General features: G+C 61.0%; 1 protein-coding gene across 3 annotated transcripts in view; it reads right to left on the bottom strand.

Moving 5' to 3' along the window:
• Positions 1–2311: 2311 nt before the first annotated feature.
• The window catches only part of SFSWAP (splicing factor SWAP), a 28738-nt gene continuing 7682 nt past the window's right edge, over positions 2312–23367 (bottom strand). For 2 of the 3 annotated variants that reach the window (XM_008157231.3, XM_028133695.2), the window contains 11 exons: positions 16759–16999; positions 15857–15988; positions 14994–15087; positions 14738–14909; positions 12669–12899; positions 11815–12005; positions 9075–9340; positions 6614–6739; positions 3166–3330; positions 2641–2713; positions 2312–2393 (listed from right to left, as the gene is read on the bottom strand). In XM_008157231.3, the coding sequence (XP_008155453.1) occupies positions 2328–2393; positions 2641–2713; positions 3166–3330; positions 6614–6739; positions 9075–9340; positions 11815–12005; positions 12669–12899; positions 14738–14909; positions 14994–15087; positions 15857–15988; positions 16759–16999 (1757 nt within the window). In that variant the 3' untranslated portion in view covers positions 2312–2327. The remainder of the gene's footprint in view (positions 2394–2640; positions 2714–3165; positions 3331–6613; positions 6740–9074; positions 9341–11814; positions 12006–12668; positions 12900–14737; positions 14910–14993; positions 15088–15856; positions 15989–16758; positions 17000–23367) is intronic. The other variant, XM_054712378.1, reaches the window with a different exon arrangement.

Raw genomic sequence — 23367 nt, 5'->3', positions numbered from 1 at the left:
GGGGCTGGAGGTGGGTGGGCGTGAGCGGTGGGGTCGGTGGGGTGGGGACCGGGGCTGGGGGCTGAGGCCGTGAGAGGGGCTGAGGTGAGCAGGGAGGGGAGCGGGGCTGGGGTGGAAGTTGGGGAGCGGCGGGGTCAGTGAGGGCGAGGGTCTGAGGTCACTGGGTTTGGGCAGGGGAATAGCTGACTTGTTGGTAGGTCGTCTGTGTCCGGCGCATGCTCAGAGCCTCCCGCAGAGAATCGCACTCACTTCTCACAACATCTCATTAAAACTGCGATTGATTCCCGTTTCCGGAAACGGAAGCCCAGAGAAGTGGAGGAACTTGCCGGAGGTCACGGAGCCGGAGGGTCTGGGCAGGCCGTGCGGGGTTGCCATGTTCCGGTGCAGACCCACCCTCACTGGGTTTCGGTCCCTCTTCCCCCTTCACCCCGTGGTCACAGCTGGTGTGTTAGGATTGAAGTCCCATTCTACAGACAGGGAAACTGAGGCCCAGGCCCTTCCACTGAGTCCTCGTCTCCCAATCTGAGGGGCTGAGAGCTGGGTTCCAGGCAGAGTCCCCTCCTCACCCCCACCCCCCCAGCTCTTCCTGTCCCTGTCACTCCCAGAGCCTGGGCCTCAGCAGCCCCTTCGGGAGACGGATGGATGGCGGGCAGCGAGGCGGCCTGGCATCCGGGACGCTCCCGGAGCACACCCCGCAGTTTGCTCCCGAGCATTGGGACAACTTGGCTGCCGCTGGCAGGAGCCCAGCTCTCACTGGCGGGCGTCAGGGAAGGGAACGGATGGGCTCCTCACACCGGGACACCCCAGGGCGCGCGGACGTCAGGTGAGGCTGGATCAAGTCTCTCCATCTCAGTGTGGGCTTCATCCTCGGGCAAGATTCCTCCAAAACGCAGGCAAGAGGGCGCCGGGCAGCTGCCTCCGCATCCACTCAGCTCCGCTCGGCCGCACAGGGTTTCCCAGCCGCAGGCCCAGGGCCCTCTGTCATTGGGTCGCTGGGGAGCGGGCAGTGAGCCCCAGTCCGTGCACTGGCCTGGGAAGGAGGGGTTTGCTAAAAAGGAAGTGGAGGGCCCTGCCAGCCTGGCTCAGTGGCTGAGCGCTGACCCATGAACCAGGAGGTCAGGGTTCAATTCCCGGTCAGGGCACAGGCCCGGGTTGCAGGCTCCATCCCCAGCCCTGGTATGGGTGTGTGCAGGAGGCAGCCCATCGAGGAGTCTCTCACATCGGTGTTTCTCTCCGTCTCTCCCTCTCCCTCCCATTCTCTAAAAATCAATGGAAAAATACCCTGGGATGAGGATTAAAAAAACCAATAGACACAGCAACGGTCTACAGACGGGGTTCTCCCGAGAGGCCCGGAGGGGGCTGGTGAGGGGGCGGGAGCCGAGGACGAGCCACTCGTGGGGGGACTGTGGCGCCAGGTTGTGTCCCCTCCGAGCCACCGCTGAATTCTGGGGTTTGAACGTGGCCAGAAGCCAAGCCCCGAGGAGATGGGCGCTGGTGAAGGCGTGTGGCACGTGCCCGCGGGGAGGGCACGGGGAGCGAGGGCCCTGCTGCGGAGCGAGGACCAGCTGGTACGGCCTCGCTGGCAGGCCACTGGGGAACCGATTAAAATTTAAGAAGTGCATTTCCCAGGGCCCAGCGTTCTCGGCGTGCGCCCTAGAAAAGCACGCCGTCTTCGCACGAGAAGGCGAGCGCACGTCGCGACACTAAAAAAGATCAGAAACTGCCCCCGTGCCCCCCGGGGCCGTGTGCGTGGCTCCTGGAGGCCGTGCCCACTGGAGAAGCAAGAGCACCGTTTCATGTTTTAAATGTACTTTTACTGATTTCAGAGAGGAAGGGAGAGAAACGTCCATGATGGAAATCATCGCTTGGTCGCTGCCTGCCACACGCACCCCTACCCCCGCCCCCCACTGGGGATGGAGCCCACAGCCTGGGCGTGTGCCCTCACTGGGGATCGAACCGTGACCTCCTGGACCCACCTCCCTCTGCTCAGCGGCTGAACCGGCGTGAACGCACCCCAGCCGGGGCCCTGGGCCAGTGAACCCACCTGCTGGGCACACACCACGGTGTGCACACGTGATGACGTGAGTCCAGTGACAGACGACACGTGTGAACACAAGCCACACAAGGAAGGAGCCGGCAGTCCGTAGCTAGAAAAGGTGTTTTCTTCCCATTTTATTGGTAATACATTTTCACAGAAACATGATATTATTTACAAATGTACAGGTAAGAGACTGCTGGTCAAAAATCTTAAACTGAAATTATCATCAAAAATGCATTTACAAAACCCACCCGTCCACGGACGCCAGGGTGGGGGGGATGGCGGCGTCTCAGGAGGCGCTGGTCTGCATGTTTTTGGAGGCGGCAAGCATCGCGCGGACTTTGGCCATGAGGTCCTGTGGGAGGAGACAGACAGGGACTTGCGGGAGCTGCACTGAGCCCGGAGGGGGGCCAGCGGGCGGGAAGTGACTTATGAAAGCCGGTGGCCGAGACCGAGGTCGGCCTGGGAAGATGGGTGTGGCGGGAAGCAGGCTGCCAGGTCACCTGGGGACCCCGGGAACTGAGGTGGCCCCAGAAAAGGGAGATTTGGGGACACGTGGCCCCGGCGAGAGGAGAATGGGGAGACGGCGGACGCCCTCTCACCTGCGTGATCTTGCTCTGCACAGAAGACACGATGGCCGAGGAGATGTGCCCCTCCTTCTCCTGAGACACGCCCCTGAGGCACACAGGTCAGAGCGTCACGCACCCAGACGCCAAGCGAGAGCCAGCCCAGCCGCCCTCAGAGCCACCCCGGGGCCGGGACACCGTGGGCGCTGCCGGCCGCCCAAGCACGCGACAACCAGCATGGACGCGGCATCCCCGCGGCCTGAGGTGTGGAGTGAGGGGGTGTGGACGGGCCCCCGCCCAGACGCCAAGTGAGGACAGGGCGTCGGGGTGCTGAGGCGTGGGGAGCGCTGTGCCCCCCTGCGGCCCAGCGGGAAGCCCCTCCCTGCGTCTGAGGACTGTGATCGCCCTGTGGATGCGGGCGCCCACCCACCTCCGTCACTGCTGACGCCAGGAGAACCCCGTGACTCTGCTGCGGGAGGGTGGGTAGAGGGGAAAAGGGGTTCCCTGACCCACGTGGCCCGTGCTCGCTGACAGGGGGGCGGGGGCGGGGTCCTGGGTTACCTGGAGCGCTCCTGGCTGGAGCCCCGACTCTCCACAGGAGAGATGCTGGCCGAGTGGGCCGAGTGCCGGCGCGGGGCCTGCTTGCTGGGGGATGCTGAGCGGGACTCGGCCTTGGACTTGGTCCGCGACCGTGAGCGCCTCTTCTTCTTCTTCTCGTGGGGGCTTCTGGAAGGAACGCGGGAAAGGAGGTGTGGTGTTTGCCACGGGCAGTCGGCCATTCCCCTTCACAGCAGCACAGGCCGAGGGCGCAGCCGGCCCTGCAGGGTGGGTCCCACTGGCCCATCAGCGCTCTCCGGGCGGACACCGCGGAAGCACACCTGCTGCTCGCCTGCGCCATCTCGAGGATGTGCAACAAGAAGCGCCGTTATGAAGACCGAGCCCCATGTGGGCTCGTCATGTCGCCTGTCGTCACCCCGAGTCGCCTGGTTCGGCAGCACCGCCACTTCCCACCTCTGACCTCCGACCTCTGACCCCGCCCGCAGGTCTAACTCCCTCGCCCTGCCTGCGGCCTCCCCCCACCCCCACCCAGGAAGGACCAGGAAAGAAACAAGGTCCCACGGGCACTGAGCCCTTCCTGGTCTCCCATCCCCAAGAGACCACCACCGGCCTCTTAGGAGGCCCGCCCCCACCCCCTCCTATTCTGTGCAGCGTCTGCTCAGAGGCTTGGGAACACGCCCCTCGGAGCTGGGGCACTGCCCAGCACCCAGGTCACCGCCGCCTGGCCCCTCCAGGGCTCGGCGAGGCACCATCACCCAGAGCAGTGCCGTCCGGGTGTGGCTCCCGCCCTGCACACGGCCCCTCCACCGCCAGCAGTGCCGGCAGGTGCCCCGTCTCACGTCCACGCCCACCGGCCAAATCCCGCAGGGCCGGCGCTGCTCCTGGCACAGGCAGGCTGCGGGCACCGGCAGGGCCAGGATCACGTGCAGAGTGGCGCCCGGCCGACACAGACGTGGGAAGTGCCCGTCCGTCCGTGGGGCGGGCTCTCCTCCGATGGCCCCGGCCCGTCTCCACTTCGCTCTTGTCCAGGACGGTCCCGGCCCCAGGCCTCGCATTCCCGCGGCGCACCAGGGCTCCAGTGGCAACCCCGACAAAGAGCCCGTGGCATTCTGATGGGAAGCCGGATCTGTCGTCATGGGAACGGGACTCTCTCTGCATCTATTAAGTTCCTTAAATTCCACTTGAAGTGCTTGTGTCAGTGCCGAGGGCTCACACGCTCCTCCCTCACCCGTGAGGCGTCTGCGATGACGCCGCTATGAACGGCACCGTTTCTAACATCGCTCTTCAGTTGCTCCGGGCGAGCATACAGGACACACGTGTGTGTGAGCGTGTGTCTATATGAAGCCACCGTTCTCTCTCCACCTTTGAGCTGTCATTCCTTCTGCCTGCTCTCCTGGCCCAGCGCCCATCACACAGGGACACCTGCCTCCCACTGGACCAGGGCCCTTGACCGGAATCGAACCCAGGACCCTTCAGTCCATGGGCCAACGCTCTATCCACTGAGCCAAACAAATAACATTTTACTTCCTTATTAATAATGTCTGCAAAGCCCTTCATTCTTGATCAAGCCAAATAAAGATTTATCAATTTTCTGATCATTTTCAAAGACCCACTTTTGCTTTTACTATTTTCCCGTTGGCCCGTGTTCTGCTGATTTCTGATCTTTATTGTTTCCGTGCGTCTGTGTAATGTGTTCCTCTCTGGCTTCCTAAGGCAGAAGAGGGGTCGCTGTTTTTAGACCTTCCTTTCCCAATGCAAACACTTAAAGCTCCCACCTCCCTTCTCAGCACAGCTCTCCCAGACAGGAATGTTACATTATTAACTTCAAAATATTTCTAGCCCTGGCTGGTGTGGCTCAGTGGATAGAGCATTGGCCTGCGGACTGAAGGGTCCTGGGTTCGATTCCAGTCACGGGCACAGGCCTGGGTTACAGGCTCGATCCCCAGTGTGGGGCGTGCAGGAGGCAGCCGATCCATGATTCTCTTTCATCACTGATGTTTCTCTCTCCCTCTCTCTCCTCTGAAATAAAAAATATTTTCTACTTTCTCTTGTGATTTCTTCTTTGACCTTCAAGTAATTAAAAACGTGTTCACTTCCAAATATTTGGGGATTTCCCAGATATCTGTGCGTAGACTTTAATGCTCCTGCCACGTGGTGGCTCCGTGCTGGAGGCAGCGCCGACGAGGATGACTGCGCCGAGCCCTGGCCCTGCTGCCCCGCGACTGCACCGTCCCAGAGAAGGCAAGTCCCCACGACGCCCAGCGTGACGGCCTTCCCCACCTCTTCGCTGGAGGCAGTCAGACTCTTCCGTCCGGAGAGCATTCTGCTACGGGAATTGACTTCAGACCATGCCCTTTCCGTGTGCCAAAGGCGGTGACACGTTTCAAATGCTGAACAACGACCTGCTTCAGGAATAACATCTCAGAGGTCACACTTGTCAGTTAATGAACTCCGCCCTCGCCGGGTCTCGGGAACGTCCTCGTGAGCAAGGCGTCAGAACTGCAGCTGTCGGGGGAGGGAGGGCGCGGCTGCTCGCTCAGGTCCCGTGGACAGGCAGGCGGCGGCATCTTCTGTCCCCGGCAGTGAGCTTCACGCGTGGAAGTGGGATCCGTCCCCTGGAAGGTCTGGACCCCGTGGGCCCCGACTCGCACTCGGTAGCAGTGACACCAACCTGAGGCTCCGAGGCACGACCACACCTCGCCTTTCCCGGACAGCCGTCCCCGGGACCGCGACGCTCCGCCCACCCGCCAGAGCTGGGGCTGCGCACTCCCACGCGGGGACAGAACAGGGCCTCACTCGCCCAGTGATAAGCACGCAGGGGCCAGCACCACGCTGGACGGCACGAGTCCCAGAGGCACGCTGGCCACGTGGCAGGAAGGGGAGCCCTGTCCCGGCCAGGCTCCAGCTGGGTCCCAGGCCCGGACGGGCAGATGCCGAGTGTCTCGTCCAGTCCGTGGCGGTACCTGGGCTTCTAGCGCGAGGTCAGCCCTCAGCGCCCCGGAGACTCCTGGGCGGGAGAGTGGGGACCTGCTGGAGGGTGCCAGAGGCCCAGGCCAGGTGCACCAGCCACGGCTTCCACTTCAGACAAGGGCGCCGGCCTCCCTCGCTCGCTCTCCTCAGCGAAGACAGGCCTCTGCTGGCGGTCTGGGGCGGCCAGGCCCCCCCTGCTCTGGGCCCTGTGCTGGGAGCTGCGGCCGGGCTGGTCACAGTCACCTGCTGGAATTTACTCGAGACTCGAACCTCTCATCTTCCTCGTCAACATAAAGGTACGTGTGTGCTGCTGAGGGGCAGCGGACGCGGGGCAGGTGCCGGGACAGGTGCCCTGGGCAAGGCGGAGAGGCCCCGTGCTCCTGTCCCACAGGAAGGAGGGCTGCGAGGGCCGGCATTCCCAAAGCTTCCCAGGACCTGCAGCCTGTTTCAGAGCGAGGCCCTCCCGAGCCCAGCTGCCTACCTGGAGCGGGTCCGCTTCCTGCTGACGCCGGGGCTGTTGCTCACGCGGTAGGCGGTGGGCACGCTCCGTTCTTCCCGCCGTCTCTCGGGAGAGTGAGCTCTTCTCCGAGGGGACCGGGACCGGGACCTGGGAGAGGAACAGGCACTCAGTCCCGCTGGCTGGCCGCAGGCGTCCGTCTGCCGCGGCGGCGATGGGCGCCTGTGGGTCCCGACGGAGGCCCGCCCGCTCACCCGCCCGCTCACCGCTCTGCCAGGACACTGTCTCCTTCCCAGAGCACCTGCCTCAGCGACGCTCAGCGACACCCAGCGCACAGCTCACTGCGCCTCTGCCTCTGCCTGTCTCCCTTCTGCACCCGCTGCTTCTACCAAACCAGGCACGGAAAGGCACGGAAACCCCAGCGGTCATGGCAACAGGGACACTGGACGCGAGGGGGCGTGGCCTGAGCGCAGGTAACCAGGCCCAAGGCTGTGTGCTCCTCAGCACGAAGCCCACACCTCCCACCCCTCGGCCATGCCACCTGGCCTCGAGGTGACTGACAGTGACGACACCGCGACGCAACCCCACCAGCAGTCCATCGCCCTTCCACGTGGCGCAGGGCCCCCTGCCCTGCAGGGACAGGACCCACACGCGCGCCAGGCCCAGCGACTCCCCCTCCAGACCCCCCACAGGGTCACGGTCCTTAACGGAGGGCCCTTTAATGATGGGCCCAGGATCCTTCATCTGGTTTTTGTTCATTCTGTGAAATTACTGTTTTGGGAAGACCTGCAATAAGCAGAAATCTGGAAAAAAGCACCCAGTTTCTTTTTGTTCTGTTTCTATGACAACCCACTCAAAAAACAATCAAGAAGAGCAGTTTGATTTTGCCAGTTTAAAAAATCCTACACTGAATCATTTTAATTACAATAAAATGCTCAAAACAACACAATGTTGCTCTAAAGACCAGCGTGTGACCGCACTCCGAGCCACTCCCAGCCCGCAGGCTGCTCCTCAGAGGCGTTGTGTCCCCCACCCCCGCCTCTGCTAAGATTTAGTCACAGGTCACAAAGGGGAGGGCAGTTAGTTTTGCCGGGTTTTGCCTTTTTGCCTGCTCTGCGGCCACCCTGGAGCGGCTGTGACAGGCGCGAGCTGCGTCCCGGGGCGGGTGTGTGTGTGGGGGGGTATTCTGTGACCCAGGCACACGCCACACCCACAATGACATGGGCTGGGCTGGTGGGACCAGAACCCTGAGGAAAGCTCTGCTCAGGCAAAGCTCCGGCACCGCGGCGCCTCCACGGGGATTCCACAGCGAACCGGCGTCAGGAAGCACTCGCTGTGACATCTGCACGTTCCCCAACGGAAGCGACGCAGGGCCCCGCAGTCCTGGGCCCACAGACCCCGGGGCTGGCGACGTGAGAGCGGAGCTCCTGCCGCAGGAAGAGGCCTCACAGCGAGCAGCGGCGGGTTTACGCGAGCTGACATCCCACTGTGCCTGGGACGCAGCAGGCGGGAGCTCCTGGCCAGTCACCGCCAGGAGGCCTTGGCTAGAGGCCGGCACTCCCCGTGTCCACCACGTGATGCCGGACGAGCCCTCAAACACGCTGACAGGCAGCGGTGCCCAGCACAGAGCTTCAACACTGGCATTTCCCGGGGAGAGGAGCCACAGTCACCGGCACCCCAAGGTTAAAGCTGGAAACGCCTCTCTGAGCCCTGAGGCCGCTCCGTAAACCAAACAAGCCTGCTTTACGAGGAGCGAGCTCTCTGCCCCTCAGGAAGGGCTCAGCGAGGCTCAGCTGCTCTTTCAAACCCGGCTCCCGGCAAAGGCAGCTCTGGTGCAGCAGTGGCTCTCGGCGGGAGGGTGGGCCGGGTCACGTGAGGAGCAGATGGGAGGACACGGCACAGGCTCCGCTGCCCTGACGTCACACCCACAGGCATTGTGGGGTGCGGGAAGTCCCCCTTCAAACACAAGCCCAGCCCCGGGGCGTTTCACAGTCAGCCTGTGGCCATGGGTTAGAATTTGATAAATCGACTTAAAAACCTGCCATAGCTCCTGAGGGTTAGAGTTAAGTAAAAATAAAAAATACTTTCTTTTTAAAAATCCTCACCTGAGGAGGTTTTTATTGATTTTTTTTTTTTAAGAGAGAAAAGGAGGTGAGAAGCGTCAATGTGACCCTCCCGCATGCACCCCGACTAATAGAGCCCCCAGCCAGGGCGTAAAAATATTGTCAAGAGCTCTTATCTGGGCCTGCAGGATGCACACCCCCCCACACACCCACATGCACACACAGACACACACACCGACACGCACATCCACCCCCACACAGACACACACACATACACAGACATGCATGCACACCCCCACATACACAGACACACACAGACACACACGTGCACCCCCCCACACACACACACAGACCACGCACACACACAGACACATGCATGTGCACCACCACCCCCACACACACACACACACACGCACACCCACCTGGAGCGCCGCGCGGTGCGGTAGGCACTGGGGAGGGAGTGCTTCGCCTTCGAGTGGGACCGAGACCGGGACTTGGATGACGAGTGGTACTTGGGGGAGCGTGACCTCGTTCGAGACCGTTTTTTGTGCTTTTTCTTCTTCTTCTCTCTCTCTTCTTCGCGAGGAGGGTCTCTGCTCCTGCTCGAGGGCCCTTCCGGGGGTTTAACATCTGCAGTCGGCAGAGGGCGACCCCCACTCAGGAGAGGCAAGGCCACAGGGCTGGCTTCCTGGGAACAGAAGCAAAGACGACGTGGCATTTGAAAATGTCTCTTCATACAACTGCCCGAGGCCCTGCACCAGCAACGCAGCAGCAACACCTCAGAGGACCGCGCCTCTCCATGCGGCTCGGAACCAGGCAGGCCTCACGGGAACAGACGCTCCCCAGACCCGCAAGGACCCCTCCCGCCGTCAGCCACGGCGGCTGGACCTGATGGACAGACACGGTGCTAGGAAGAGAGCCACACTCGCTCTTTCACACAGAATTGTGACTCTGCACCAGAGACTCCTCACACCCCCAGCACTCGGTGTTCACCGATGTCTGCGCTGCTCGGAAAATGACTTCGAAAGAGAAACTCGAAGCTGGTAACTGGCCACAAACAAGACCCAGCTCACTCAGCCCCCGCAGGGTAACAGCCCCGCCGCACTCACTGGGCCCCTCCTCCTGCGGCCGCGGGCACACAGGCGCCCGCCCTGGGTCACGGGGACGCACAGCCTGCTGGGCTTTCACAGCAGGACACCTGCCAGGCTAAGCAGCCCCGCCCTGAGCCCCACATTCCCATTCATGGCCTCCATGCACAGGACACACCCCGAGGGTCCAATCACATCACTTAGAAACGCACAAGGTGCAAGCCAAGCCTCTGGTTTCTCTCCATTTGGAATAAGAACACACGCGCAGCAAAAATGGGGGCTGACCCCCCAAGTCTCAGTCGCTCTGCAGGCTGAAACACTGCCGCGTGCGCTGGGGCCCGTGGGCCTGCACCCAGACACCGGAGGAGCCAGGACACCGCCTCAGAAGCTGCTTCAGGCTGGACATATTTTCAAGTGTGAACCTCATTTGTGACAATTGCCAATTTAATTCCAGTATTTTTGTCTCAAAGCAATTAAAGGCATTTATCACCGTCTGCTAGTGCCACCGTTCCTGCTGGAATCGCTCAGCAGCGACAATCTCCCCACCAGGCTCCCAGCACGATCGACCCAGTGATTTAAACAAGAGCACAAACACGCAGGCCTGCGTCTCAGAGCGCAGCACTCGCTGGAACACGAGAGGTGGAGACGCACACAGCGGTGACGGGGAGCACCGCCTGCCGTGCCCGCAAGGACGGGGCCCTGGGCCGCGGCGGGGGACGCAGCAGCGTGGGGGACGCAGGGCTGACGATGGCTGGTTCTGGTGGGGACCGAGCGCTCATGAAAACACAGTCGCCCTGGAAAGACGGATGCGGCCGTGACACAGCCGGGGAAGGCCTCTACGTATGCAGATGTCTTTTAATTAAGCCCTTCATTCACCGCACGCCTGACACGGGCGCAGTAAAGGGAAGGAGAGTGGCTGCATCCCGCGCTCAGGCTGCAGCCGGCTGTGATGTGATTCCTGCAGCTGCAGCCAGAAGAGTGGCCGTGACTGATGCTCGGCTCTCCTATGTGTTGTTAGTCCTCACATGGAGATACTTTTTCCACTGATTTTTAGAGTGGAAAGGGGGCAGGGGGCCAAAGAGAAACATCCATGTGAGAGACACGTGGATTGGTTGTCTCCCACGTGGACCCCGACTGGGGCTGAGGACGGAACCTGCAACCCAGGGACGTGCCCTGGAGCAGGATTCGAACCTGCGACGCTTTGGTGCTCCGGCCGACGCTCTACCACTGAGCACACTGCACACCGGCCAGGGCTCTGCCTCCCTCCTCCTCTGCCACTGTCATCATCCCGTGAGCTGCTCCTACTTAACCTCCGGGCCGGGGAGGTTTCCCAGTCAGGGCCGGCCCCACGGGCCTCTCCACCGCCTCGGCTGGGGGCAGACCAGCCACGCTCAGCCCTGCACGTGCCTCGGGGAGCGCAGAGCCCGCAGTCCCCGTGGGTGGGGTCAGCAGGGCCCGCAGTCCCCGTGGGTGAGGTCAGCAGGGCCCAGAGCACAGCCCCCAGACAGGCCCTCACACCACACTCGCTGCTCTGCCTCCCACTCCAGCTAGGATTTCTGAGAGAATCTCAGCCCGACCCGGAGGCGAGAAAGCCGACTCAGAACGCTGAACGCCTGAACCAGGAGGCTGCTCTCCACAGGAAGCAAACCAACAGGCCCCGTGCGGCAACCCCGCTTCCTAGGGCCTGGCTCTCAGGGATGGGACGCAATTACAGCAGAGAGTGCAGGCCCCTGCCCAGGAGGGAAGGCAGTTGCCGATGTGGGGGAGGGGGTTCCGGGGAGGAGGGGCTGGTCACAGCCTGCAGGCTCTCTGACCCCCGCAGAGCACCGCTCAGGAAGGAGCGGGAGAGGTCTGCTTTGACTGCAGCGGGGACACGGCCCCGCCCCTGCGTGAGGACCTGCGGGAGCGTGGTGGCGGGGCTGCGAGGGAGCCAAGCAGAGCCCCTTGGCCCAGGCCCGAAGCCAGGTCTCTGACACGACAAAGGGCCCACTGAGGCTGGAGAGCAGCGGCCGGGGAGCCCACACTCAGGCCTCACTGGCCGCACCCAGCGCGGAGCGGACCCTGGCGGCCGCACCTCCGCGGTGAAAGGACTCTCCTCCACCTTCGCGAGCTCGGCCTCCGGCGCTGGGCTTCTCAAGGTCTGCAGGAACAGCGCGGCTTTCCGCTTCCGCTCCGCCTGCAGCTGCTTCTCCTTCGACTCCTTGGACGCCTGGGCCAGCTTCTCCCGGGCAGCGGCGGCCAGGCGGTCCTCCAGCTTCTGCTTCGCTGAAGGAAGAGAGGGGAGAGCGACGTGAGAGCCAGCAGCACTATCCATCGACCCCGCTCTTAACTTCCTCAGCGGGAGAAGGGCCGCCAACTACAGCAGTTATTTTAAAAGAGGAGCGAGACAGAAATTTCCGGTTAGGCCAACAATCAGACCCAATGGGTTTTGAAAGAATTAGTTGTAATGCTGATTAGCAGCATTTTTAGATTTCACTTTCAAAATCCAAGTCAGATGGTGGGTGGGCTTCCAACAGGACAGCTGGGCGAGTGGGAACCTGCCCGCCTGCCTCTGAGGCTGAGAGCGAGCTGTCCACGGCACGAAGCATCCCCACCTCCCAGCAGCTCGGATCCCAGAGGCTGCGACCTGAGCCTCAGCACAGTCGCTCAGCAGATCAACCAAGTTTAACACACGGCGTGGCTCAGTGGGTAGAGCGTCGGCCCGTGGACTGAAGGGTCCTGGGTTTGATTCCAGTCAAGGGCACGCGCCTTGGTTGTAGGCTCTCCCAGGCCCTGGGCGGCACGTGCAGGAGGCAACCACTCGACAGTGTCTCTCACACTGATGTTTCTCTCGCGGTCTCTCTCCCTCCTCCTTCCACTCTCTCTACAAACCAATGGAAAAACATCGGGTGAGGATTAACGAAAAACCAACAAACCGCCCGGACAAACCTTGCTTGGCTTCCAGCTCCTCCTGGGTGAGCTGAGGCCGCTTCTCCTCGACCACCACGCAGGGCGGGGCCGCCACCGGGTCCGCGCTCGCAGCGGCACCAGCGCTCTCCTGTCCCTCTTTGCTCTCGTCGTCGTCATCGCTGTCATCATCGAGCTTCACACGGTTTTTCTCCAAGGGAAGCAGGTCATTCTCTTTGGCCTTGATCGCAAAGCTGATTGGAGCAAACGAAGCTGTTTTGGAAAGGCGAGAAGGGAGACCCACGTTTAGGTGACAAAGCAGAGCGGACATCCTCCTGGCCCACCACCCACGCGCCTCCGCGGGCGGAGGACGTCCGGCGGGCTCTGGTGCTGAGCCAACGAGCCCTGTGAGGCAAGGCGTTTGCAGGCGGAGGGCACGCACGTGCAGAATTTGGTCTGTGTCACCAGGTTTTTCTCTGGCATTTTCATTGCGTTTGATAATTTTTTGTAATATATATTTTTTATTGATTTTTTACAGAGAGGAAGGGAGAGGGATAGAGTTAGAAACATCGATCAGCTGCCTACTGCACACCCCTGACTGGGGATGTGCCCGCAACCAAGGTACATGCCCTTGACCGGAATCGAACATGGGACCCTTCAGTCCGAAGGCCGACGCTCTATCCACTGAGCCAAACCGGTTAGGGCCGTCTGATAATTTTTTGATAAGAAATGCTCTCATAGTGCTCGCTTTCTGGACCAATTATTTTGGAGCTGACTCTGTGCAGGCCTGCACCCAACAACTGTTTGGCATTTAAAGCCACAGACCTCAGTCTGACGGCCAACCTGGTCCCCGTTGGGGACAGCCTGCTGTTTCTGTCGTTGCCTCCCCTTCCGTCCCGCCCTTTCCCCTGGAGATCTGAGAGGCTGCAACTTGCCCCCCCCCCCCCGCCCCTACTTCGAGCTCAGAGCTTCCATTATGCTTAAAACCCTTTCTAGGCGTCTCTCCCGGGTGTCGAGTGGGCTGCGCTAGTTTGATCCTATCTCGTTCCGTGAGAACACAAATTAGATGTAAAATTCCCCGTTACTTAGGAACGGCCGGAGGTGCCATGTGCTGCGCGGCTCAGGCGTGTCCTCCTGTGGCCCTGACCCCTGCGCAGACTGTCTCCACCCGCGAGAGGAGGCGGGTGCTCTCCCAGAGCTGGGCTGGGCTGGGGCGGGCTTGTCCGCAGGCCTTGCAGCTCTCAGGCTCAGACAGGGGGAGGGAAGCGCCCCTCCGAGCATGGGGCTGCCGCCCAGCCTCCCCTCCACACACTCCTGCTGGCGTCACTGCCACTGAATCCACAGTGCCCCCCTCTCTGCTCTGGACTGAGTCCCAGGTGGGCTGGCTTTTGCTGAACACAGAGGTGCAGTCCTCGCCGCCCTGCCCTGCCTCTGCCTCCGTCTCTCCTGGGACCGCCTTCTCCCGTTAGTTCCACTCCAGGCCATCGAGCCACCAAAGCCTCCAACCCGCTTCCCTGCCTCAGTCTCCGCAGAGCCAGCCCCTGGACAGTCAGTCCTCTCCTCTGGACCCGGTGCCGCTGCCCGCCCAAGTCCCAGGGCCGCAGGGCAGCCAGGCCCCCGCGAGCTGGCCACGGTCACCTCCCCAGGTCGTGCCCACTGCACCGCCCAGCACCTCCGCCTGGGGCCGCGCCTGACGGCCCAGAAACACTTCCCTCCCGCCGTGGTGGGACACTCTGCCCCCTCCAGGTGTCACATGCCCACGTCAGCTTTCCTCCTCTTTATCTTATTGTATTGGCTGTCACGTCTGTCTGTCCTGGTGGATGAGAAGTCCTTTGCAAATATAAAGGGAACTGAAATGAATGAGTGGAGTCCTCCTGGGAGAACATGGGTTTCCTGGGACAGCGTTTGCATGTCAATTAGGCTCTGAGGCCCGAGACTAATCACTTGAAATGACCCGCCCGGGCCCTGCCCTGCACAAGCCTCATCAGCCGGCCGGGGCCACACTGGACGGCCCCAGCCGGCGAGTGCACAGGGGCAGCCGGGCCCTCGCGCAGGGACCGAGCCCCTTCGTGCCAACGCCAGGAACCCCGGGGAGGCCAGGAGCAGCGTACCTTTCACCAGTTTCCCGTCTGGGGCCGCCTTCCCGGACGCCGACTCCTTCTTCCCCCCTGGGCCGCCTCGCCCTCCCGTGTCCGCCGGGTCCTCAGCCACACCTTCCTCCCCCGGGTCGCTGGGCTTTTCAGGGGCCGACTCTGCAGGAGCCTCCTCTGGTGCCGACACGGCCTGCAGACAGTAACGGGGCTGAGAATCACTCGGCAACACAGACCCCTCACTGGGCCCCGCCCGTCCGCCTCTACCCACGGGTACCTGAGCGCCATCGCCCCCTTCCTTCTGCAGGAAGAACTGCTTCTTGAACTCATAGTAGGGGTTGTACTGGTGCCACGGCTGGAGGAACTCGAACCTGCCGACAGAGGAGGGAACCGGTGGGTCAGCAAACACACACAGCCCGGTGGCCGGCTGTGGTGACTGTGCACCGTGGGCAGCCGGACACCGTCACCACCACCGACTAATCACCTCCACAGCTCTGCGCTGTGGCCCCAGGGGAGCCCCGCCCACTTTATACAAAGGGAGCTGGGGGCACGGAGGCAAATCGCTTGTCCCTGTCACACACATCACGCTGCAAACCCAGCCTCGCGTTGTCTTCCTGCCGAGGCACAAAACATTATTTGATTTTTAAAAAACCACAAAACACCCCAGATGTGTGTCTAAATTTCCCTAGCAGACTCCTGAAAAGCCTGAATTCCTGAGGCAGCTTCAATGTAAAACAGGTAACACAAAAAATCACCACTCCAACTCTAAGTAATTTAACAAAATCGTCATGTGTTTATCTGAATACATAAGGGTTAAAAACATTAAAAAAGAAATTATGGCCCTAGCTGGTTTGGCTCAGTAGATAAGAGTGTCGATCTGCGGACTCAAGGGTCCTGGGTTCGATTCCAGTCAAGGGCACATGCCCGGGTTGCGGGCTCGATCCCCAGTGGGGGGCGTGCAGGAGGCAGCCAATCAATGATTCTCTTTCATCGTTGATGTTTATCTCTCTCTCCTTCTCCCTTCCTCTCTGACATCAATAATAATAAAAAAAGAAATTATGCAGCTAGATTTTTTTTTTAAAGAAGCTAAACTCACCCTAGTGACCATCAGTGTAACGCGCACAGACTCCTTCACCTCACCTCTGATCATTCTTGGCACGAACGCTGGTCTCAAACTTGAGGCCGTTCCTGGCCACGTACTCGGCCAGCTTGTCGATCACGGGCTGGATGTCGGGGGGCGGGGGGATGATGGCGGCCACGGGAGCAAGCGCACTGCAGAGAGGAGCGTCAGGTCACAGGGAGGCACCACGCCACGGACCACACAGGGAGCTGCTGGTCGCAGACGCCGCGGGGCACTGACCAGTCACCCATGCCCCCCAGGGACAAGCATCATGCTGACCGCAGACGTGAGACTGAAGTCACAGACACAGGCCGAGTCCTGACATCCCCCGGGACCAGCTAATGCTTAGGAGCAACAAGAATAAAGCAAGTGTCGACTCTGGTTATATTTTAAAACGAGAGCTGGCCGGCTCGGCCCGTCCTCCTGTACGTGGGCGGGACTTGCTCGGCGCCGGACAGGGTCACTGTGCAGAAATGCCGCGCGCGCGCACACACACACGCACAAACACACACACACACACACACGCACAGGCCATGACATGAGGCCGAGACAGGTGCTGGTCCGGCCCGCTCTCGTGCACCCGCAGCTGCCCTGGTGCCAGGCCCCCGTCTGTCAACGGCCATGAGACTCACTCCACCGACTGCACGAAGTGGCAGCTTCACCCCACAGCCCCGCCTCGTTCTGCCTGCACGTGGGCAAGGGCGGGTCTGGGAGGAGGGTGCGTGGGGTGCTCGCGGGACTCACCCCTCAGTGCCCAGGCCCCGCTGCTGAGTGTTTGTGAGGACAGTTCCGCTGCCCCATCCTCCGTCACGTGGGGGTTTGGATCATGAACACTCAGAGAGCAGACGCTCCAGGTCACCCGGGTGACAAAGACCCCGCCCCCCCCAGCACAGGCGCACGGGAGACCCGGGTGGGGGCGCACCTTGTGGTGATGGTGGTGGAGGTCGCCCCACTGCTCGTCTCCGCGGTGGTGGGGGGCGGCGGGGGGGTGGTTCCGGGCGGCGGCGGGGCAGTGGCTGTCACTCCGGCAGTGCTGGACACGGCCACCGCGGCCGGCAGGGTGCTGTAGTACGTGGCCACGTCGACCCCCGGGGGGGGCGGTGCCAGGCAGTAGGTGCCGTCCGGGAGCATGTAGTAGCTGTAGTACATGGCGGCCACCGTCGCTGTGAACACACGTCTGGAGTGAGAGCGGCACGGGACAGGCGCACGACGCGGCACGAGGGGGCACCGCCCACCCAGCGCGGCGTCGCTGTCCACTTCCAACCGCACCGTCTCTCCACGTTCCCGGGACCTGAGCACACACACGCCTGCTCCCCACAGACCCCAGGGAGCGACGTCCACGGGGGCGCGTCTCTCGAGAGCAGGAGCTGCAGGAAAACCCGGCTGCCGAAGGCGTCAGGCGCTCAGAAGCACGTCCCCCACGCTGCGTGTGAGCTGCGTGTGCTCGGAAGCAGAGCCAGCCTGCACGGGGCAGAGAGCTGCCTGGTCACCTTCCACACGCCTCTGTTCACCTGCCTCCTGCAAACTCAGGCCCGTTTGGAGATTCTTTCGATGGTTCCACCTGACCCTGACCTCCTGTGACTCTAGCTCCCGGAGGACACCCTCCCCGGAAAGGCTGCCTGGGGCGGGCTGTGAGCACCCCCTGTGCGAGCCAGTCTGGGAAGACCAGCAGCCTGTCTGCGGAACGGAGGCCGCTTCCTGAGTCCTGGGAAAGCGAGCTCCTCTGAAGCCCAGGGCTCTCCTGGGAGCGGAGACAGCGCGTGCTCCCGAGGGGTGACGAGCTGAGCACGTCTGAGAAGCAGGGACAAGATGACGCTGTCACCGACCCCGGCTGCCTGCTCCTGCAGCCCACCCATCGCCACCCAGGCATCGCCCGGGCCTCCAGCACCAGACCCGAGAGTCAGGTCTGAGTGGTGACTTTAAGCCCTGGTTGCCCTTGATTCTCCCCTCCCAGCCGTCTTCCTCCCGCCTCGGCGGTGCTGTTTGCTCACCGTCTCCAATGGCCCACGGTGACGGGAATCCCATTCTCCACTACTCCCGGCCTGGCACGGCCTGGTGCCACCGTGTGCAGTGGAAGTGCCTGTCACACGGGCGCTCCCCACACTGAGCGCCCACGAGACCCTCTGTTCACATGGCTGGCGGGCCAACGTCAGAACAAGTTACTCGCACGGTGACCCACTACTAACGTAACCCACGACACTGCCTCCACGCAGACACCGACCCAGGAAGGTCTGTCACGTCGGAGGGTCACCCGCGCGAGGGCTTCCCGGTCCTTCGACGGCAGCAGCCCCGACTGGAGTCAGTTACGCTCCCTTCACCCCGAAGTCAACACGATAGATATTCAAACCCGACACGCAACTCACTGCCAGTCACTGACTCCTGACCCCGCTCAGGAGGGGAGGGCCACGCCTGCAGCCAGGGGTCCCCGGCGCCGCCCCCTCCCTCCAGCCGCCTCACTGCTGCCGCGGGTCATGGCTCACCGTCCCCGAAAGGCCCTCGCAGGAGGCGCTTTTCTCTCCGCTCCCCAGGAAGAAGCCACACGAACCCAGACTCCTCACAGCGCCAAGCCCACAGCGCTCCCGCAGAAGCCTTCCACCGGGCGCCCACCCCTCTGAACACCATCCAACTGAGAAGGGCCAGGCCGCCCAGGCCACGAGGAGCGATGGCCGCTGGCCCTGCACGTGACATGCAGCCCGTCTGCTCCCTCCCGTGACCCCCAGACACCCCCAGGGAGAAACAACGCCCGCACAGGAGGCTGTGAGGGATCGTCACACCAGACAGAAGGGACAACCGCAAGTGTGGGACGACGGCGTCTGGAGGCGTACAAAGACCACACGACAGCCACTGCTTTTCACCCGCACCGGCAGAAGAGACTGGCTGAACCAGCCACGTGACCGACAGAGGTGGACGGCAATGGTGGTGCTGGAGGCCAAGAAACACGGACAATGACAGGCAGGAGAGAGAACCCCAGGAGGAGGCTGGCGTCTTTCCGCAAAGAAGCCGACGACCGACGTTCAGGGTGAACAGAAGAACTTCCTGGGGAGGAGACGCCGGCTGAGGTGCCGTGTGCTCAGGGAACTGGGCATGTGAGCTGACGGAGCGTCAAACGTAAGAACCCGAGAACGAATGCCGCAGGTGTCGTCAGAGCCGCCGCCGCCCACCCGCGAGGGAGGGAAGACCAAGCCGACCCGCCTTTCACAGCAACGTTCAGCCGACACGCTCAGCGATGCCCCCCGCTTCCCGGCCCGTGTGAGAGCCGTGTCCTTGGCTGCCACGCTGCCAACACGTCGAGAGGCAGCAGACATTTCCAAACGCAAGGGACCTGAGAACAGCGCCCGAGAGCAGGTAACGGAAACCACCCACCGGCAAGCACACGCCCGGCGTCCCCGCAACAGGAAGAACCAGCCGGACGGATCTGCGAAGGTCACCGAGAAAGACAGCGCTCCCAAGCCTCATACTCGGGCGCGACTTCCTTCCCACGCCAGGGTCGGAGGCAGGCATTTCTCACGTACAAAGAACTCACGGGACGGGGCTCTGGTAAAAAGCTCCTTGTTTATCAAACCCGAACCCCCAAGAGACCAACGGGATGAACAACTGGAAGGGGAAGCTGTGGTGAGAGCGAACCCGCGGGCCGTGAGCTGAGCCGCACCAGCTGTGGGACAGAAACGCTCCCACCACACACGGGAGGCGAGGGTGGGGGAAGGTGTTTCATGAACACCAACTTCCTCCAGCTTCACAGTGAATAAAACCAGAGGTAACAAGTCCAGCTTTAACACCCCTACAGTTTCTACCTCTGTAACGTTCCCCTCATCTTTAGAACTGAATCACTGATAGGCAGTTACTTCTCTCCGATTATAAGGTTCTTGTGTTAAATTCAAGGAGAGTTTTTAAATTCCCACTTTAGTATTTCTATCCACACGGCCGTAACTCACATACAGATTTGTGAACTGCACAATGCGAGCTTCTCTTTCTCCCCCTTCACTCACCACGATTACCTCTTTTTCCACTTGTGTCATGATGTTCCCCTAATGTGAAAATGACTATCTTTGGATGGTGGGGTCTTGGGTAATATTTTTACTTTCTTCTTCTACTTCTCTTGACTAACAATAAAGTCATTTTAAAAAAGGGCTTGGAAAGTCACTTCAAGGTCATGGTTTTGCAGAAAGAAAGAAAATGTTATAAACACAACAGCCAAACCACATTAAAAAAAAAAACGGACAGAAGGAAATAGCAAATCCAGCCCATGATGTGATTTAATTTCACGTACTCTATTTATAGATTGAAACATCAGAAAAACAAAGTTAGCATTTCATTAATGTTTTTGCTTGTTTTAAAGATCTGTGTGCTGTCCTATTGGACGGCACTCCCGTGACACGCCTCCTGTGTGATCCCCTTTCCTCTGAGGCTCCTCCGCAGGGTTTACAGCTCAGCAGCCACAGACAAGTCATCACAGAGACAAAGGCATGAGGACAGCTCACGGTCAGGCGAGCGAGTGAAAGCACGTGTTTGCTTTCCTGCCGGCGGTCAGGGTTTCTAGGTACGAGGCATGAAAGGAAGACAGATGCTTTTCTTCCGAGGCTGCAGGACCCAGGAAGCCCCTGCTAGCAGAAGGAAACGCCGCGCCCCAGCCACTCACACGCAGCCCCCCCACCCCCGTTTCCACGCGGCCGCTGCTCTGGCCCATCGCACTGAGCACTGCGTTTCTGCTGGAGTATTAGTCCTCGTTTTCCATCTTGGCCATAAAGGCTGTTTGTATGTTAGACAGTTTTTTCTGCTTTCTCAACAGTTCCTTCCACATTTGCCCTTAGTTGAATGTGTCTGTGGGCTTAAAATAGAGGATTTTTTATCTGTTAAAGGGCCTTGTTTCCGGAGTTTCACATCTGGCACTCACATCTGGAAGAGATTCTGCTGTTGGATACGAGGTGGCCCTCGGCCCCCCTGCCAGCGGGAGGCCCCCCCTTTCGGGCACTTCCTCCCCCTGGGTGCTGTCTCGGGTCCCACTCAGTCCTGCCGCTGAGCTTCCTGGGTGGGCTGGGTGTGCGGCCCTGACCACCACCCACACGAGGACACAGCCGCTCCTCTGCAGACAGCTGGGACTTTTTGCTTTTACCACCAGTTTTCCTCTTAAACTATTTTCCAGTTGACCTTACTGTAACTGTGTATCTAATGAAACTTTATGGCAACAATGAAACGAGTGAGAAAGAACTACTGCTTCTGTGGAAATGAAACTAATCCTTAGGAAGGCAGAAGAAAGGTCAACTGCTTAAGGAAACTGCCGGGGGGGGGGGGGGGGGGGCGCTGGCAGAGGGTGAAGCCGTGGGAGAGCCTGGAGGTGAATGAAGTTAACCCAGAGCCCTGCTCCCAGGCCTGTGCCCCTCACCCACGGGCCGCCCCGAGGCGAGGGCTCTCCCACTGTGACCTGACGGGCGCTCGCCCTTCTCGGTGCCTCTGCCCCAGACTTCCCAGGTCCTTGCTAGACACCAGAGTCTGCCACGTGAAGCCCACACCTTCCTCTCGGGTCATTCTGAGCTGCAGCCAGTGTGCCAGCCACGGCTCTTCCTGGAAACCGGACCAGCGCCCCCCCCTCCAGCCCCCTCCCCCCCATGACCAGGGCCCTGAACAGGCGTCTGCTGAAGTGACCCGAAGGGCCATGCGGACGCTCTTCTCCACGAGCCCTGGCCCTGCCCCTCCTCACAGCCCTCGCGTGGGAGGGTCGGCCCCAGGCTCTGCACCACCACTCACTCCCACCCCCGGAGCCCAGGCCTGTGCGCCCTCCCCAGCCTCTCGCAGTGCCGACCAGTGAGCGCCACGCCGTCTGCACGGAGAGCTCCGACGCCCGCGGCACTGTGACCCAGTGTTTTCACAAGATGTGAATTTACTGCCGACCTCTGTAAGCTGGTCTTGTCACTCAACATCCTGGACTTCCTGTTTCTCGCACTGGATCCCTAGCCTGCACGGCAGCCACGTCCCGCCCACCACGGCTCTGCCTGCACCGGCTCATCTCTGCCGGGCTGTGCCGCTCAGACTGAGGCCGGCCCTCGCAGGGCGCACGACCAAAACCTGGACCGGAACCCCAGGACCATCCCCAAACGCTGCCACGCTCTCCCACCCGGGGAGGGAGAAGACGTCAAACCACTGCTTGAGGGGAAGGAAGAGGGGTTCCTCACGGGGCCCCTGCTGGACACTGCGGTTGGGGGCCGTGGGGGCCGGGAGCCAGGCCGTCACAGCTGGGGCTGGCCCGCAGGCCCGCATGGGCGAGGGCAGGGTTCTCCATGGCTCGTCTTGGCCTCTGGGGCCCTGTTGGGCGTAGCAGGGGCTGCGGGGAGCCCTCGGAAACCTGCGGCCCCTCTGCATCGCGTGGTCACTCCTGAGTCGCACGGCCTCTCAGCCTGCCCGCTGTGGCCTGCCCCTCCTGCCCAGCCCTGTGGGTTTGCAGACTAGCGGTAAGCACAGCGGGTAACCAGCATGTCGCCTGCCCTGAACTTCTTTCCTTCCCCGGCCACGCAGTCCGACGGCTGCAGGACCCAGTGCCAGTGCAGGCAGAGGAGCTGCAGGCGGGTCTGAAAAGCAAGGCAGCCGGAGAGCTGCCCCTCAGGGAACACACACCTGGACGATGGGAGACGGGGGCACAGCTCCTGGTCCCCGAGCCCGACTCATGGGTGCAAGCTGCCCACACAAAACCCCGCCGAGAGCAGGGGCGTCGGGCGTTCAGAGGCCTCAGCCCGGGATCACCGTGGCCGACATCCGCATCAGGCTCCGATGCACAGCTTCACCAGCAGGAAAAGGCAGCTGCGTGACGCCAGACCTGCTCTTTGCTTTCAACATCCAAAGAGACGTGGTTTGACCTGATCTACTCGTGTAAGAAACCACTGAGTTCTCTAAGGTTTTCCAGGACAATGCACTGGGTTAGCTTCAAGTCCAGGAATGTTAATTCAGCACATGAAAGGGATGCAAGATCGATGCCGGTGCCAGGGACAGCGAGAGGGCACAGCTGCCCGTTAACCGAGCCTGGTCCCGAGGAACGAGTGGCTTGCGCTGAGAGCATTCCTCTCAGGCCCACTGCCCTGCCTCTCCACGTGAAGGAGCTGAATGAGCGAGCTCTGTGGCTGTGACAAAGGCTCCTCTCCCTATCAGTATTTAATCCCTGAAGGAAATAATTTTAAAAGACCTGAGCTCTTGCCAGTTTTGCTCAGTGGATAGTGTCGGCCTGTGGACTTAAAGGGTCCCAGGTTCAATTCCGGTGAAGGGCACATGCCTGGGTTGCGGGCTCGATCCCCAGTAGGGCGTGTGCAGGAGGCAGCCGATCCATGATTCTCTCTCATCATTGATGTTTCTATCTCTCTCTCTACTTTCCTCTCTGAAATCAATAAAAAAATATATTAAAAAAATAGAAAAATAAATAGAGCTGATAGTGAGACCAAGGTCATATATTTTCAATGATTTCCTGGATAGAACGTGGAGGTCTGCCCTCGATGAACAATCCTTAAGCAATTAAAGTCGAGAGAGAGAAGTGGAGCTGTAACCAGTTCTA

The sequence above is a fragment of the Eptesicus fuscus genome, chromosome 23, assembly GCF_027574615.1.
Source record: "Eptesicus fuscus isolate TK198812 chromosome 23, DD_ASM_mEF_20220401, whole genome shotgun sequence".
NCBI classification, from domain to species: domain Eukaryota; kingdom Metazoa; phylum Chordata; class Mammalia; order Chiroptera; family Vespertilionidae; genus Eptesicus; species Eptesicus fuscus.
Note: the sequence above shows the minus strand (reverse complement) of the source record. Positions and strands in the feature narration are given on the sequence as shown.